At 42.5% G+C, this 16,654-nt stretch overlaps 1 protein-coding gene and 1 long non-coding RNA gene across 2 annotated transcripts; both read right to left on the reverse strand.

Moving 5' to 3' along the window:
• Positions 1 to 7,603: 7,603 nt before the first annotated feature.
• On the reverse strand, positions 7,604 to 11,636 carry LOC116317467 (arrestin domain-containing protein 3-like). Its single transcript, XM_031736239.2, has 6 exons — positions 11,353 to 11,636; positions 11,123 to 11,180; positions 10,895 to 11,042; positions 10,677 to 10,773; positions 10,342 to 10,598; positions 7,604 to 10,170 (listed from the first exon to the last, which is right to left on the reverse strand). The coding sequence occupies exons 1-6, from the start codon at positions 11,606 to 11,608 to the stop codon at positions 9,760 to 9,762; spliced, it is 1,227 nt and encodes a 408-aa protein (XP_031592099.2). The 5' UTR covers positions 11,609 to 11,636; the 3' UTR covers positions 7,604 to 9,759.
• A 1,401-nt stretch (positions 11,637 to 13,037) lies between these two features.
• Positions 13,038 to 13,796, reverse strand: LOC120442999. Its single transcript, XR_005615051.1, has 3 exons — positions 13,745 to 13,796; positions 13,409 to 13,664; positions 13,038 to 13,234 (listed from the first exon to the last, which is right to left on the reverse strand). It is a non-coding gene; the product is annotated as an uncharacterized LOC120442999 (long non-coding RNA).
• Between the last annotated feature and the right edge of the window lie 2,858 nt (positions 13,797 to 16,654).

Raw genomic sequence — 16,654 nt, forward strand, 5'->3', positions numbered from 1 at the left:
TTCTTTATGGGAGACATTTCAGAGCCGAGTGAAATGCAGAGCGTTTTTCCAGGCACTGATAAACTGATGTAAGCGATATTACAGGAAGCTCCGCCTAAAGAGTGAGATCGTAATTTATCATTCTACCCAATATCATATATATCTAAATATCATATAAAGAGAAACCTCATATATTTATGCAGTTTAGAGTGATGTGAGAAACACTACCAGGTCACAAACGATGCTCACAAGAAGAAGATTACATTCACAGCAAATTGGCAGGTTTTTAAAGTATATTCCAGTAAAACCCCGAAACCTATTAAAATATGCTTATGATGTGCTGGTGACTGTGAATTGGGCGCTCATATATGTGGTATCTGCCGCTAGTCCATCTGTAATGGACTAGCGATCAATCAAAAACTGTATAGAGTATCGCAAATTTCACCCCGTGACAACAGCGATAGGCTCCAACCCCGGGCTAAGAAAATTGAAGGATGCTCTTATAAACTTTTGCATCACCAAAATCACTCGTCAGAGTCAGACTGGGCAAAAACATGTGTCCCTGTGTGTAGGATGCGAGCATTAGGTATCGGTATGATTATTCGGGGATATTCCGTCCCATTCAGCAGAGAGAGTTTGTTTTGTTTCGTCAGCAATGATTCAGATTCGTCCCATCTGGGTGTTGAAGAAACTATCGTGTCCTTTGTGCCGAATTGCGCTGAATTCTGTGACGTAGACTGATTTTGGCTCGCCCCTGATTATGCGGAAAAATGACTTGTTCTAAGAAAGTCTGCATGCAGTTTGCTGGGTCTGAACGGTAAAAAAAAAAAAAAAAAAAAAAAAAAAAGTCAGTCGAAACAATTTAACAATTTTTCCCCTCTTCCAGATTGCAGTGTAGATTTTAGTGTAAATTATTTTGTGGACACGCTGGTTTATATTTGTCCGATAGGCCCTTCAGTAATTACCCTGCCTGTTGTGATTGCTTAGTTTAACGTCGTTGTGTCATGGTCCTGAGTTTAGTGTGTGTGTGTTTATTATTATTAATTTATATTATTTAATTTAGTGTTATTCGTAGTTTTAGTGCTCCCTACTGATCTGCTACTGTGTGTTATATCCTTAGTTTCTAGTCTTCAGGTTTCTGTTACTGTGCCCCATGTTCCCATGTTCGTACATCTCCTATGACCCCCCTGTCAGTCATGTGTCCTGGTCTCAGTGCCAAGTCGGTGTCTTAGTCTGTCTCATGTTTCCCGTTTTATTTTGATGGCCTCTCGTCTAGTGTTTAGTCTAATCAGTTTTGCTTCCTCCCTGTCTCGAAAATATTATGGCAACACTGAGAAGGCGAGATACAGGTGATGGTGTATCTCTCTTGGTTGTCTAAGCAGAACTTCAAAAAGCTCAATTCTTCTGACCACTTCTTGTCTGAGGTTCAGACTAGGAAGAACGTAACTATAATATTGAACCTGAAATATGATCCCCCCACCCACTAGGGAACCACTCTGAGCTGTGGGTTCACCTTCTTCTGCTGAACTCATAGCAGCAAACAACCAGTCCAGAGAAATACCATAGCATCACTTTCATCGCTCACTCCTCAACTCCTGTGAACCATAATGTCACGGTTCTGGGTCCGTCGGACCCAGTATTTTGAGTTTATTATATTTTGGTTTAATTTTGCATTATGGATTGTTTTCTTATTCTCTTGTAGTGCTTGTGTTGGTGGTGGCGATGATGGTGATGATTATTATTATTGGAGTTTCATGTTTCTGTTTTCGTGTTTTAGGAATTGTGGTTTCACTTATAGTTCAGTTCCATGTGTCATTTTCTGTCTGTCACTCTGAGTTCGTGTCTTTGAGTAGTGTTTCATGTTCCTGTTTTATTGTGAAGGTCTTTTATTCTTTGTCTTATGTTAGTGTGTGCAGCTTGGTTCCCCCGTCTCGTTAGCCCTGATCCTCCCCAGCTGTGTCTCCCTCCTGTTGCGGATTCCCTCATTACCACCCTGTGTATATAAGCCCTGTGTTTTCCCATGCCCGGTGTCGCGTCGTACCCTCAGGTTATGCCTGTGTGTTTTTGGTTTCTGCATTCATGTCATGTTTAGTTTTCACGTCAGCAATAAAGCTGTGGTTTTGATTCACAATTCTATGTTCGAGTCCTGCGCTTGGATCCTCCTCTCCGCCTGCCCGCACACAGAGCCCTGACAGAACGACGCGACCAGTAATGGATCCAGCGGACTCACTGTGGAAGCGCAGCTCCCGTTTTGACGGGACCCGGCTAGCGCTTGGAGGGCCTCCGTGCTGCCGTTCCTCACTAGCAGCCTACCCTTCGGCCCACTCATCTGCTTCCTCCTCTCGGACGCCCCGGTCGCGCAGGAAACGCTCCAGCCGGTCCCGGGAGGATTACTACGAGCCTGCAAGCAACCAGCTTACGCCTGCACAGGCGTTCTACAAAATGTTAGGGATCATTATTGTGCCACCCGACTCACCCAGCGTTTCCACACCCCAGGAGGAGCAGCCGCAGCAGAGTTTTGCCACGTCACCCTCAGCCAGTTCCGATCCCTCTTCGGCGGGAGGCGGCGGACGCGCCGCCAGCATTCACAGCTCCAGCAGGAGCCTGGGATTCATGTCAAACAACCGCCGAGGGTGGTGACAGAGTTTCCTTCATTCACCTTTTGTGTCAAGGGATAGACAGACTGCTTCCTCCAAAGCTGCGAACGGCAGCTTCATGAACACTACAGCTCGTGTTTCCCCTGTTCGGGAAAATAGAGGTTTTCGTTTTGAGAATGATTGTTTTCCCATTGGTTCAAAAGACTGTGCTCCTGATGTTTCTTCAGCCCCAGGAGTTAAGACTGTTTCTTCTGGTACTGTTTATTCCGGGGCTATGTTCATTCAGTCAGCTGAAAGGGAGGTGGTTAATGTTTCTAAGCCAGCCTTTCTACCATGTACTTTTCAGCAGGGCCACAGGCAGTCTGTAGAGAACTTAGGCTCTCCGAAGGAAGAGGCTGTTTGTTCCCCAGGGACAGTTAAGGACTCTAGTTGCACCCCTCTACAATCTATTAAGACTGTGGCTCCTCCCAAGGACTGTTCTGTGTCCCAGTTGAATGTTTCTGAGATTGCCCACTCTGCAAAGACTATATGCCGAGACCCAGTTTGTAATATTGGGCATCTTGAGACCGTTCCTGAGCTTCTCCCTCCTCTTGTTCCTGCTCCTAGGGTAGCTCGAGCCCAGCATTCCCCTCCACCCGTTTCAGTTCCTCAGGTGCGAGGGGTTGGTGTTCAGCTGGTGCCAGCACCCATTTCTGTGTCAGCTGGAGGCTCAGGTGAGCCTTTCCAGCAATTTTTCTCGTGTTCAGAAGGCTCAGGAGGATTAGCTCAGTCACCATCTCAACCACCATCACGACAACCTTCACAGCAGCCACCTGTAGCCCAGTCACCTACTCCACCACCGCTTTCATCTCACGTTCAGTCACCTGTAGCTCAGTCTTCACCCCAGCTACCCATAGCTCAGGCTCTACCTCACTCAGACTTTCTGCAGACTTTATTACAGTCCATAACCCAGTCAGTAGCTCAGTTAATGGAGGAATCATTGGCATTGTCAACTGCTCAGTCACTCACTCGTCTTCACCCTCAGCCAGGGGTCTCAATTGCCTCTGGTCCTGCATCTGCTCCAGCTGGAGGGCCTGAGGAGCCCGTCCAGCCTCCAGTTTCGTCTGCTGGGGGTTCGGGAGAGCCCAGCCAGCTTCAAGTGTCGTCTGCTGGGGGTTCGGGAGAGCCCAGCCAGCCTCAAGTGTCGTCTGCTGGAGGGCCCGAGGGGCCCGTTCAGCCTCCTGTCTCCGCTGGAGGGCCCGAGGGGCCCGTTCAGCCTCCTGTCTCCGCTGGAGGGCCCGAGGGGCCCGTTCAGCCTCCTGTCTCCGCTGGAGGGCCCGAGTCGCCCGTCCAGCCTCCTGTCTCCGCTGGAGGGCCCGAGTCGCCCGTCCAGCCTCCTGAGTCGTCAGCTGGTGGGTCCGAGGAGCCCGTCCAGCACCACACCTCGTTAGCTCAGGGTCCTGGAGGACCCAGACAGCACATCCTCCCGTCTGCTGGCGGTCCGGGGAGGGCTGTTCAGCCATCACCGGCTGAATCATCCCCCGCGACATCTACATCCACGCCTGCAGCCGCAGCTTCATCCACGCCTGCAGCCGCAGCTTCATCCACGCCTGCAGCCGCAGCTTCATCCACGCCTGCAGCCGTCCCGCTGCCGTCAGGTCCCGCAGCCGTCCCGCTGCCGTCAGGTCCCGCAGCCGCCCCGCTGCCGTCAGGTTCGGCAGCGGGGCGGCTGCGGACCTGACTGACGGTTGCGGGACCTGACGGCAGCCGCCCCGCTGCCGTCAGGTCCGCAGCCGCCCCGCTGCCGTCAGGGTCCGCAGCCGCCCCGCTGCCGTCAGGTCCCGCAGCCGCCCCGCTGCCGTCAGGTCCGCAGCCGCCCCGCTGCCGTCAGGTCCGCAGCCGTCCCGCTGCCGTCAGGTCCCGCAGCCGTCCCGCTGCCGTCAGGTCCAGCCTCTGGTCCAGTTCCGGCTCCGTCTCTTCGTCCACGCCTGGCCCGGCCTCCGTCTCTTCGTCCACGCCTGGCCCGGCCTCCGTCTCTTCGTCCACGCCTGGCTCGGCATCCGTGACTTCGCCTTTGCCCTCGTCTGGTCCTGTGGTTGCCACACGTCGTCATCGGTTCCGGCTCGTCCTGTAACACCTCGCCTCTGCCGCCGCTTTCCAGGCCTCTGGTGGGCGTCATGGCCATCGAGGCCGGCCTCCTGAGAGAGACCGTCGCCGCTGCTGGCATCGCAGCCGACCTCCGGATCTGCTCAGTGGCCGCCACTGCCTTCCACGTGGCCGGCCTCCTGATTGGTTTTGCCTGCACCGCCGCCGTTGCCGTGTGCACGGTCGGCCTCAGAACTGTTTGCCCGTTGCCGTGTGCATGGCGGCCCCTGACCTGTGTTGGCTCCTGTGTGGCCGACCTCGGGTCGACCTCCTGAACCTTTCCTGGACTCTTGTTGAGCTCTGGTTTTGTTTTGGTTTTGATGTGCTTTCCTGTGTTTTTGAACTCTTGTGCTCCTTGTTTTTTGTTTGGTTTCTGTCCCTCCATCCTGGGCCCCCTCCACCCGCCCTGGCCTGGTGCTTTGTTGTGCTTTTTTGTTTAGGGTTGTCGGGAGCCAGCCCTTAGAGGGGGGGTACTGTCACGGTTCTGGGTCCGTCGGACCCAGTATTTTGAGTTTATTATATTTTGGTTTAATTTTGCATTATGGATTGTTTTCTTATTCTCTTGTAGTGCTTGTGTTGGTGGTGGCGATGATGGTGATGATTATTATTATTATTATTATTGGAGTTTCATGTTTCTGTTTTCGTGTTTTAGGAATTGTGGTTTCACTTATAGTTCAGTTCCATGTGTCATTTTCTGTCTGTCACTCTGAGTTCGTGTCTTTGAGTAGTGTTTCATGTTCCTGTTTTATTGTGAAGGTCTTTGTCTTATGTTAGTGTGTGCAGCTTGGTTCCCCCGTCTCGTTAGCCCTGATCCTCCCCAGCTGTGTCTCCCTCCTGTTGCGGATTCCCTCATTACCACCCTGTGTATATAAGCCCTGTGTTTTCCCATGCCCGGTGTCGCGTCGTACCCTCAGATTATGCCTGTGTGTTTTTGGTTTCTGCATTCATGTCATGTTTAGTTTTCACGTCAGCAATAAAGCTGTGGTTTTGATTCACAATTCTATGTTCGAGTCCTGCGCTTGGATCCTCCTCTCCGCCTGCCCGCACACAGAGCCCTGACACATAACGAGTGTGGCCTCTCTAAACATCAGTAACTAAGAAAACATGTAGGTAAAACAGTAGGTATCCTACTTATTACTGACTTAATTATTTGGGTTATTATTATTATGCGGAAGCGAATGGATGGATATTATTGTGCTTGGGTTTTTAGACTCTACCAGTTACACAGATGTCTCTTCCTCTGAGCTGTTTAAAGGGGCAGTTTGGCCTTTTAAACAGCCCAGTTTGTCCAAAGCTGTGTATATACCAGATGCTGTCAGGCTTCAAATGTATGCATTCGTCCTCTCCACAGTCCAATCCATTGTAAGCCATTGATCTACTGCTTAAGTTCACATCTACAGTAAGAAAATGGAGATAAGCATCGAAATTGATAAATTTTGCAAGCACAAAATGGTTAGTAAAAGAACGTCAAGGAATACTAAATTATGTGATTGCTTAAAATATCAATTTCCATACACAGCGCTTACCACTTGTAAATGGTGATGATCATCACAATACTGTTGATGTTCTGGTTTCTTTTATCAGAAGCACGATTCAGTGAAACACAGCTGAATTAAATTCTCCTAGTCATCCATATAATAAATATGTGAGTCACATACAAAACTCATTTCCACATGCATATAGAGACTAAGAAACATATCATTTTACGCAGCCCACATTTGAAACTATATATTATCCTTCTCTAAGCTCTGATTGTTGTACATATATTTCCTCATTTACATACAAGTTACTCACTTTCAAAAAGCTCTGAGGTTAAATAAAATCATACTGAGCATCCTCTACAAACATCCAGTACAAACATTTGCTTTTTCTCACCCATTTGTCTCCATCTAGTGGTGGATTTCCAACAGATAAAATTGTAAGTAGATTATTAATTAATTTGTTCTGTGAGAGCTGGAATCTAGGAGTTAGCGCTACCCATAGGCGGGTGCAAGCAGTTAGGATTTCTTAATTTGAGGTGTCAGTATTTCGTGGAAATCCTTTGTTGAGATTGGTGGTGTGACTGGACTAGAGTGGTCCATTGCTGAAGAGGTAGGGCAAAGATAACAGTGTTAGGTCTGAGTCAATGTGGTGCTTAGCATTGAGCGTTGTGTTTAATCTTTAGGACAGTTTTGGTAAAGTTTGGTAAAGCAGGAGGAATACCCCCTATGAGCTTTGTGATTGTTTTTATAAATATATTCCAGTCTTCTGATTTTCAGACCAGACTGCTGCTTCAGACTGCCTGGCTGTTTTTAGTATTTATACTAATTAGTATCGCTCAATGGGAACCAACTGTCAGTCTGTAGTGTGACCTAACCTTGTTTTTTTTGTTTCCCCACAGGAGATGAAATGCTGCGGTAAGTTATTGTGGTTTCCTAACTGCTCCTTGCCTGCATCGCATGTAGGGCAAGTTGACGTGTGGACATACAGTGGTTTTTTGAGGGTTTTTCTTAAATACTTCCCACAGTAGGGCGTAACATATGTTATAAAAGTAGTATCTAGCATTATTCTTGACATTATTACCTAGTGTAACTCTCGTTGGAAGTGGAGAAAAGAAAAAAAACAATGTCTTAACAAATCAGTGATGGTCTTTAATGGAAAAGGTAACACTCTTCTAAAATGTGTTAAAAGTGAGGCAAACAATGGAAAGTAGCACAACTTGCCCCTAAATCTCTGACCACACTTACCACTTTTGTATGATGAAATGTACAAACACACAGAGGTGTGAGAAAACACATTGGTGTGTCTCCCAAAGAGGCAGCAGTGGAAAACTATGAGCTCAGAGCAAAAACGGAAGGACATAAATAAATGCAAGCACTCACAATGACCAACCTGCTCTAACAAGTGTAGATGAGTCAAAAAGTTCTTTACAGTGTTTTTATTCTGAGTCTAAACTCTTGTGCAGTTCTCTGTTACCTATCGTAGCTACTTTTGTGTTTGCTACTGTTTTTTCTATGCTTGCTCGCTCTCTCCCTCCCCACGCCCCTGCTTGGTTAAGTTGTGCAAATAATGACAGAGTGTTACTGACATGTTGTGTGCGGTAAAAATGGTCATCACCACTGTTCAAAGCTCTTAAAAGCAATATATCTCACCTTTATGCTACAATCTTCTTAAGTCCAGCGTTTATCTATGGCAACTTGCTATACTATTGCTCAGGGCAAACCAATACAATCTCTTCTCTCATCACACACAGCCAAAACGTGTTTGTCCCCCTGGAGTCATCAAAAAATCCAATTAACCATTTGCATTTTCATAATGTTTTAATCTTCCAGTTTGTTCCAATTCATCTTAGGAAATGACTGTTTTACTACAGAATGCAACCTCTGATTTTTTACAATATATTAGAGGCTTTACTCTTGATTTTTCAGCTTTGAATAATAAGTAATCATTATATTATAACTGAAAACCTTCTATAGAGCTTCTTTGTTTCATGTACATTGCGATGACACATTACATGTTGCTCCCAAACAACTGCAGCTCCTGTGCAGGTTGAGGGATGACCCTCTATCCCTTTGATAGCACTGTGACACATACATCCAAGTTTAGACATTCACGTGGTGACAGTTTATTCCTTTAACCATCCATCAAGTTATTTTATTGGATGTTATCAAGATGCTGTCATGCTATGATCACAGTGCTCAGAAACATCTAATTTTAATAATGAAAGCTCTCAGTTATAAGATTTTATCAGCAGTTTTTCAAAACAAAAAGCTTCCCATCGACTGCTACATCCCTTCGGCTTTTTTAGCCAGTCTCCTCTGAGCTACATAAACTTCAGCCTAATTTAAGATGAACCCAACCACCTTTAAAAAAAAAAGCTCTTTCCTTGGGTTTGGAGGATGTTCTGAGGAAAGCCATCCTCAGGGCTGGCTCCCCCCCAGTGTTTAAGCACCATTTGCATTTTTCTGTTTACAATGAAGTGCCCTACGACTGTCCTGGTGGTGAGTGCTATAAAATCTTACATATACTTTCCCTATTTTCCATTCATAAGTGCAAACCTTTTGACATGAATAAACATCTGTAACACCATGTAGGACAGCAATCAGATGCGAAAAGTGCTTCTGAGTCTGTTTCAGCTGACAGTGAAGGTGTTACAGTATAAAACAGTAAGTGGTTTAAGAGAGACCATGTTGGTCATTACGAAAACCATACGCTAGGAGTAATGCTAAATGTTTTGCCTCAAGAATTTGATATGCCACCATACATAGAACAACACAGACAATTCAATATTTTTCAAAGTAAAGTGCAACATACTCCTAAGGATAACACTGCTAAACAGACCTTTCACCTTATCTTAAATCTCTAAGCATAAACACAAACTATATGTGACAGTGTTATTTATACATATTTAAAACAACAGGCAATGCATTTACATTTCAGTATTCAAAAACAATTTCAAAACAATGAAAAAAACAAGCAAAATTATGATGACAAAAATCAAAACAAAAATGTGATCTATAAGTAAAAAAAAGTCTGTTGTTAAATACATTGTTGTGTGGAGTATGGAGAGTAGAAGACTGACTAAAGGAAAATCACTTACTTCTCTTATTGTTTGTTCGGTCACTTCTTGTGTCTCTGGTACCCCACTGATATCAAGAGGTGAAAACTGGTCCGTCACATGATTTAACCCCCAGTCCTATTTTCTCAGGCCCTTTAAAAGTCAGAGTTTTGGGGTCCAGCTCTAATTACTTGGTGTAGTATCTGGCCAGCTATGTCTAAATAAGGTATAGGACATAGAAACTTTCTGCAACTGAACATATTCATGATTTGTCCAATTAGTCTTATTTTCCCTCCAAAACATAAATATTAAAAACACAGTTTTTGTACAAAACATTTAATTCCTTTGTGGGACAACAGCTGGAAGGCCTCATTCTGTCCTGCCAGTTGATCATCAACAAGAAGAGGGCACCTTTATGATTCTGCCTTATGAACCCTGTTTAAGCCATACCTAACTGTGACTTTTGAGGTGTCACCTGCTATTAATATTTGGCCCATTCACTTATTAAATCCTGTACAGCTTCTACAGTGTTTCATTTTGATGCTGGTAAATGGACGTATATAATGGAGGTTGTTCCCCCTGTAGAGAAGTAGTCAGAGTAGGACCTGGATGTTGCATTGAAGGTGCTTTAAAAACTGGAGCTGAAATCTCCTGTGCAGTAGCACCGTGTGACCACTGGTTATAATTGTCACTTGTTATATTATCATGCTGAGTAGCATCTGGGGTGGGGTAGTGACCTGACTCTGTGGGCACAGAGCCAAATCCAGTGTGGAAGCCAGGGGGAGCGAAGTTGCTATAACTTGTGACCTCGGTTGTCCCAGGTGGGTAAGGCCGCACAGCCTCACCAGGCTGAATGGCTGCATATCTGGAAGGAACGATGACCAGTGGAAACACCACCTCCGGGTCAAAGGCAAAGCTAATGTCCAGATACACCTGGGAAACAGTCAGAAATTGAGAAACTTGTAAAGAATTATTATTATCTGTTATAATTAATACATAGTTGAGACACACATTTCCCATGTAGCTTATTTATTCACACATGTTTAAAAACAAAGCAGTTTTATTTCTGAGAGGATGTGATGTCACCAAGAAATTGTTTCATACCTTTATGTAATATTCAACTGAGATGATTTCACAGTTATGGATAGTGGAGATGGCATCATCAGGAATCTTCAACTGGCAGGAGACAGTTTGCTCTGAGTTTGGACTGATAGTTTCCCCGACCTCTTTGAACAGATTCATTACCCGCTTCTTAGAAGACTCATTGCAGCGAAATACTGTTTTTTGTTCAAGTTTGAATTTGGGCCTCGTGTTTTTGGAAGAGGAGTTGCAGATTTTGGCAACAACAGATATAGTTTCACCTGTCAAAATCAAATCAGAACATTAAACGGGATTTTTAAATCTATCAACATTTGCTGTGCAACGTGAAGTTACTTTACCTGGAGTGCAAACATTCCTGTCAATGGTAGCAGACATTTGGACCCGTCCCTGGGAGAGCCCACCTATGTTTTTACTCACTGTACCAGATTGTGGACACTATGACAGACCACATAGACAAACATGTTTACAATTTAATGCGTGTGATTTTTAATGTGAGTTTTTTCACAAAGCACTTTCCAAATGTCACATTTATAGCACATATCAGTGCAGTGTTTACCATCACTTCCCAAAACTGCTGAAGTGTCTTGGAAATGAAGTTGATCTTCTTTTTAACTTTAGAAGGCCACCACCAGCTCCTGGACATCTTTGCTTCAAAAATGTACACAATTTTTCCATATACCCCCTTGAAGGATGAAGGCATGCTCCTGTAAACAAAACCAGTAGGAAATGCATGCATTTGCCAAAGCATCGTATGACAGTATTAATAATTCAAATTCCCACTTACCCCTCTGGGATTTTGAGCCCGAACCTAAATGTATGGACCCCTTTGGGAAGTACAGTGCCTGCAAGAAACGGTTAAACACTTGTCAGCAAATGTCACAGAGCTACAGTGATATATTTACAATTTACTGCTGATCATTGAAGCCAGGTTATATTCCTTAAGTGTAGTGTTTTCTTTATGTCTGCTACACTATTTAACCCTTGCATTCTTCCAAGTGTGTTAAAGCCTCTTACCTTTACCATTTTTTGCAATTAAGTACTCCTTCACTTTGAAATATCTTCTTTTCGCAGTGTGGGTAATCTGGAAATATCCTGTTCCTTCTGTCCATTCTGCCTTGACGTCTCCTTTGGCTTTTACAGAAAGGCTCTTAACTTTAACCTCTTTTGTCAGCCTGAAACTAACTGTGCCCACTATAGTATCTCCTTCAGAATAACTACCGTCTTCGCTGATAGTTTCAAAGGTCACGTTTAAGTCCTTCATCGAGGACATTTCCGAGATGAGTTGAAGACGATGCGTGTCTTAGCACCGATAGACTGATTTAAGGTGCATGAGAGGAGGCTCCGCCTAAAGACTGACATCGACTTCTGATTTCACATAAGATAAAAGTTAAGAGATGAGATGTTCCACGCATTGATTTCAGTATGATATACAGTATAATGAAACATTTGATAACTTATTGCGATTTACGTAGTTTAGCAAATTAGCCTACTGAATAGTGCTGAACATGAACTCCTTAAATCGAAGTCATAGTCGTACTGAAAGAGTCATACATCTCGCTAAGAAGACTGTTTCTCAATGATCGCTGACAATAAATAAATAAATAACTCTAACACGACTTAACAACTTGTTAATAGTCAAATCCTGTAGTTTAGGGTACATGTAAATATGTCTTCAATAAAAATAAATAACGTGCTCGTTACAAAAGAGCTTATGTGTCGTTATAGCTGCTCATTCAACAAATGTACACAAGGATATAAGTGCGTTTTCAACACCACAATGTACATCTAAAGTAAAACTTCACTGCAGAGTTTGGTCGTCCACCTTTGCAAGTCAAAAAATACGCAAATGAGGGAAAAGTAGGTTATACACTTGTGTGCAGGATTTGTGTGAGCAGCGTGTGTGCGGTTTGGTTGCTGCTCTGAACCCAGATGAACAACTTAGGTGAACACCGCTGCCTTTCTGAGAAACAGCTGTCTGTGTAATGTGAAAAAGAGGGAGAGGTGTATGAATTTTTTTTTTTTAACACACCTTGTTGATCGGTAGGAGTGCAGCCAAATAAAGGAATGGCAACCAAGGAGTACACAGAGACCAGAGTAACGATTAGAAAAAATGTATTTGCAATAAGATTAACAATAGAATAAATACATAAACCTCCTCAAAAACATTAACACCTAAAGGGAGAGAGACAGAAGTCAAAATCGGTTCAGTCCATCTGTTCATTCCATTTTGTTGCTTTCCCTTGCTCTGTTGCCCACCTCATCTTTTATACAAAGTAAGCAGGTGTGGATAATTGCTTTGATTAGGAAACTGTAGCAGGAAGTAAAAAATAAAACTATGCAAAAAATATATAAAACTTGCAACTATAAAACCAAACTACGAAAACACTAGTAATAAAACAGGTCCTATTAGTCCAGGTCCAGCTAAAGAGGGCAGAGGACAATGGAAATTTCTGTATTTAAACGTGTCAGATTACTCTTTTAATTTACCCTGGATACACTCAATAAAAGAAAAAAAAAGAAGGAGAGGAGGAGTATGATCTGATAACACTGCTAAACAGGAGTAGGACCTGGATGTTGCTCTGAAAGTGATGTGAATGCTGGAGGTGAAAACCCCTGGAGCACCTTATGACCACTGGTTATAATCACCACTTGTTATATTATCATGCTGAGTGAGATCTGGGGTGGGGTAGTTACAAGCACCTGGCTCTGTGGGTTCAGGATCTAATCCAGTGTGGAAGCCAGGGGGAGCCAAGTTACTATAACTTGTGGCCTCGGTTGTCCCAGGTGGGTAAGGCCCCTCAGCCTCACCAGGCTGAATGGCTGCAAATCTGGAAGGAGCGATGACCAGTGGAAGCACCACCTCCGGGTCAAAGGCAAAGCTAATGTCCAGATACACCTGGGAAACAGTCAGAAATTGAGAAACTTGTAAAGAATTATTATTATTATCTGTTATAATTAATACATAGTTGAGACACACATTTCCCATGTGGCTTATTTATTCACACATGTTTACAAACAAAGCAATTTTATTTCTGAGAGGATGTGACGTCACCAAGAAATTGTTTCATACCTTTATGTAATATTCAACTGAGATGATTTCACAGTTATGAATAGAGAAGATGACATCATCAGGAATCTTCAACTGGTAGGAGACAGTTTGCTCTGAGTATGGCCTGATAGTGCCTCCGACCTCTTTAGTAGAATTAACAGTGACTTCTTTGTGTGGTACTTGCTGCGGTACACTGTTTTTTGTTTAAGTTTGAATTTGGGCCTCATGTTCTCAGAAGATGAGTTGCAGATTTTGGCCATAACAGATATAGTTTCACCTGTCAAAATCAAATCAGAACATTAAACTGCATTTTTAAATCTATCAACATTTGCCGTGCAACTTGAACTTTTATTTTACCTGGAGTGCAAACATTCCTGTCAATGGTAGCAGACATTTGGACCCGTCCCCGGGAGAGCCCACCTATGTTTTTATGCACTTCACCAGATTGTGGGCACTATGAAAAACCACATAGACAGAGAAGATTTTTATGATTTCTTGCCTGTGATTTTTAATGTGATTTCTTTTTACAAACACTTTTCATTTAGCTCACACATAAAATATAGAATGCATATCATTGCAGTGTTTACCATTCCTTCCCAAAACTGCTGAAATGTCTTGGAAATGAAGTTGATCTTTCTTTTAGCTTTAGAAGGCCACCACCAGATCCTGGGTATTTCTGCTTCACACATGTACACAATTTTTCCATTTTTCCCCTTGAAAGATGAAGGCATGCTCCTGTAAAACAGAAGAGTGGGGAATTCATGTATTTGCAAAGGAAAATGATAAAATTTTAATGAGTATTAAATTTCCACTTACCCCTCTGGGATTTTGAGCCTGAATTTAAAGTTGTGGACCCCTTCGGGAAGTAAAGTCCCTGCAAGAAAAAGCTAAACACTTTTAAAAATGTCAGCTTCTTCACAGAGATACAACTATATACTTACATACAGTTCATATTTCATGCTTTCACGGCATTTATGGGTCAAAACTGATCTGGGTCAAGAATGACCTCATAAGTGTTTCCAACAAAGTACACTACAGATAAATTTGCAATCTATAAATAGTGTGTCTGACATTTGAAATGGATGATTAATCTTTAGTTAATGTTTCAGAAAGCAAGGAGAGCGTATTTTTCTTTTACATTTTGGAGAAAAACATCTGCTGTCACCGAATACCACATCATGTGTTACCTAAGACATGAAATTATACCAGCCATAATTATTTAAATATAAGTGAAAATGGCAAGACAGTACTAGAACTTTTGGAATTTATTTTATAACCATGTCCAAACATTGAAACCATTAAACACTGTCCTCACTTCTTTATCATTAAAAAAAATATTCACAACAAACATGCAGGTACAAAACATGCTTCTTGGAAACTAGTTTGTGCATTTAAAGTAGTGTTACTTGCAAAATTTTGGTATTTGCATGTTTCCCCATCTCCCTAAAATGGCATCCCAGTTGTCATTATAATGTTGTGACCCCACAAACTCTCTTTTGACCTGTCTTAATACAAGCAAGCTCAGAATAAACCAATTTTAATGTTCATTTGTAGATTTTCTTTCTGTGTTGGTACTTGTGGGTGCAAAGCATAAGCACCAACAGATAGACACATACCTGTATTTATACAGCGCTTTTTTAGTTTTATTGACTGTTCAAAAGCTTTTAAGTACAAGTCAAATTTTAGTAATGCATTTGTACGTCACTTTATTCTTTACATTTCATCTTCCTCACATCCATGGCCAATTTAGAATAGCCAGTTGTCCTAACGCACATGTCTTTGGGAGCAAGACAGAATCTAATCCACTCAAAGGACTCTGAAGGAGTCAAATATGCACATTCTGCACTATTTCATAGTATTCTTATTATTTCAGTGTTTGGAGATTAACCCATCAAAGAGTAGCACATCTATCGCTGTATGAACCTGGTAAAATGTGGTGGGAACACATGTCACGGGGCGAAATTGACATGTTTTAACTTTGTGTTTTTAGCATTTGTGCATCGGTTGCTGTGTTATGTTATTTTTAATCTTTCAATGATGTACAATGTTTTATTTTTACAGTTTTATTGCATGCTTTTATTGTATTTAATGTTGATGTGTCCCGGAGATACTCCGCCCCACTTCTAATCACTAACACACCTGGTAGGGCACAGAGTTCGGAGCTCTGCCCTTGCAATCCCTTGGATTAGTAAAGAAGAGCCACTGCCGTTTTCCTCCTGTCCCTCAGCGGCTGCCGGTGAGAAGTGGTGGAGATAGGACGCCGGGAGGACGCTGCCGTCTTCACTATTTTTATGGATTATTTACAGGACTTTTAGTGTTTTAGTGGACTCTACAAGAATATTTATCTGATTCTTAATTTTCTATTTCTATTTCTATTTCTATTTTTGGTATGTGTAATAAACCATATTTGAAGAACGTAAGTTTTGTTTTTGTTTTTTTACACACAGGTAGTTCTCCTGACACTATCAAGGATCACCTTTCAAGTCCATCACCACAGTCCCATTAAAAAATATACAGACATACATATTTCCTGTTGGTTCTAAAATCTAAATACATACTTTTCAAATTTGACCCAGAATAGCTTTGGTGTACCAATATTTGATATTTTCAACTTTACAGTTCGTGGCGAACGATGTAATTCCCTGTAATTAACAAGTCAGGTTTTTACAGGAAATAAATAAATAAAAATGCTGTGAGTAAATGTAAGTCATTTTAGTTACCACATAATTTGCTGGTAATTTAGCAGAAAAACAAGCAATATTTTCTTCCCATCTTAGATTCTATATGTTGTACTTTTCGGGTCAATGGCTGTCATGGATTGGTTTCACCTTACCTAACTTCTGGGTATTTTACAGAAGACACACACAAAACATAACTTTTTAGGTTGTGGGCCAAATTATGGAGTGACTTACTCTTCCCTTTTTACATCTTTATACATATGGTTTTGTGATTGATAGATTTTCTGATATTCAATGGTCTTTTTTTAAAATTCATTCTACTATTTTTGCTTAAAGTCAAAATGGGTCAACTCTAAAAAGGATGCAGGGTTTAATCAGTTTTAATTAGTTGAGCTGGGATCATATCTCACTTTATTTATTATAATTAATATTATTTTTGTTGTTCTTATTGTTTTGGTGCAAATCTTTCTTTCCATAAATGCGTATCTCCATGGACAACTCTATTCGACACATGGCCAACTGCTTTTATTATAAAATTCGACAAAAAACGACAACCTCTCCAGGTTTTAAATGAGTAAAACCTCTTACC

The sequence above is a fragment of the Oreochromis aureus genome, linkage group 12 (assembly GCF_013358895.1).
Source record: "Oreochromis aureus strain Israel breed Guangdong linkage group 12, ZZ_aureus, whole genome shotgun sequence".
In the NCBI taxonomy this organism is placed as follows: Eukaryota; Metazoa; Chordata; class Actinopteri; order Cichliformes; family Cichlidae; genus Oreochromis; species Oreochromis aureus.

What these genes read in the sequence shown, in the direction of transcription:
- LOC116317467 (XM_031736239.2), bottom strand. Translation starts at nt 11,608, where the DNA reads ATGTCCTCGATGAAGGACTTAAACGTGACCTTTGAAACTATCAGCGAA. An exon ending in GGGCTCAAAATCCCAGAGGG is followed by an intron (nt 11,043 to 11,122) that starts GTAAGTGGGAAT and finishes TTTTGTTTACAG; the next exon opens with GAGCATGCCTTCATCCTTCA. An exon ending in AGCAGTTTTGGGAAGTGATG is followed by an intron (nt 10,774 to 10,894) that starts GTAAACACTGCA and finishes GGTCTGTCATAG; the next exon opens with TGTCCACAATCTGGTACAGT.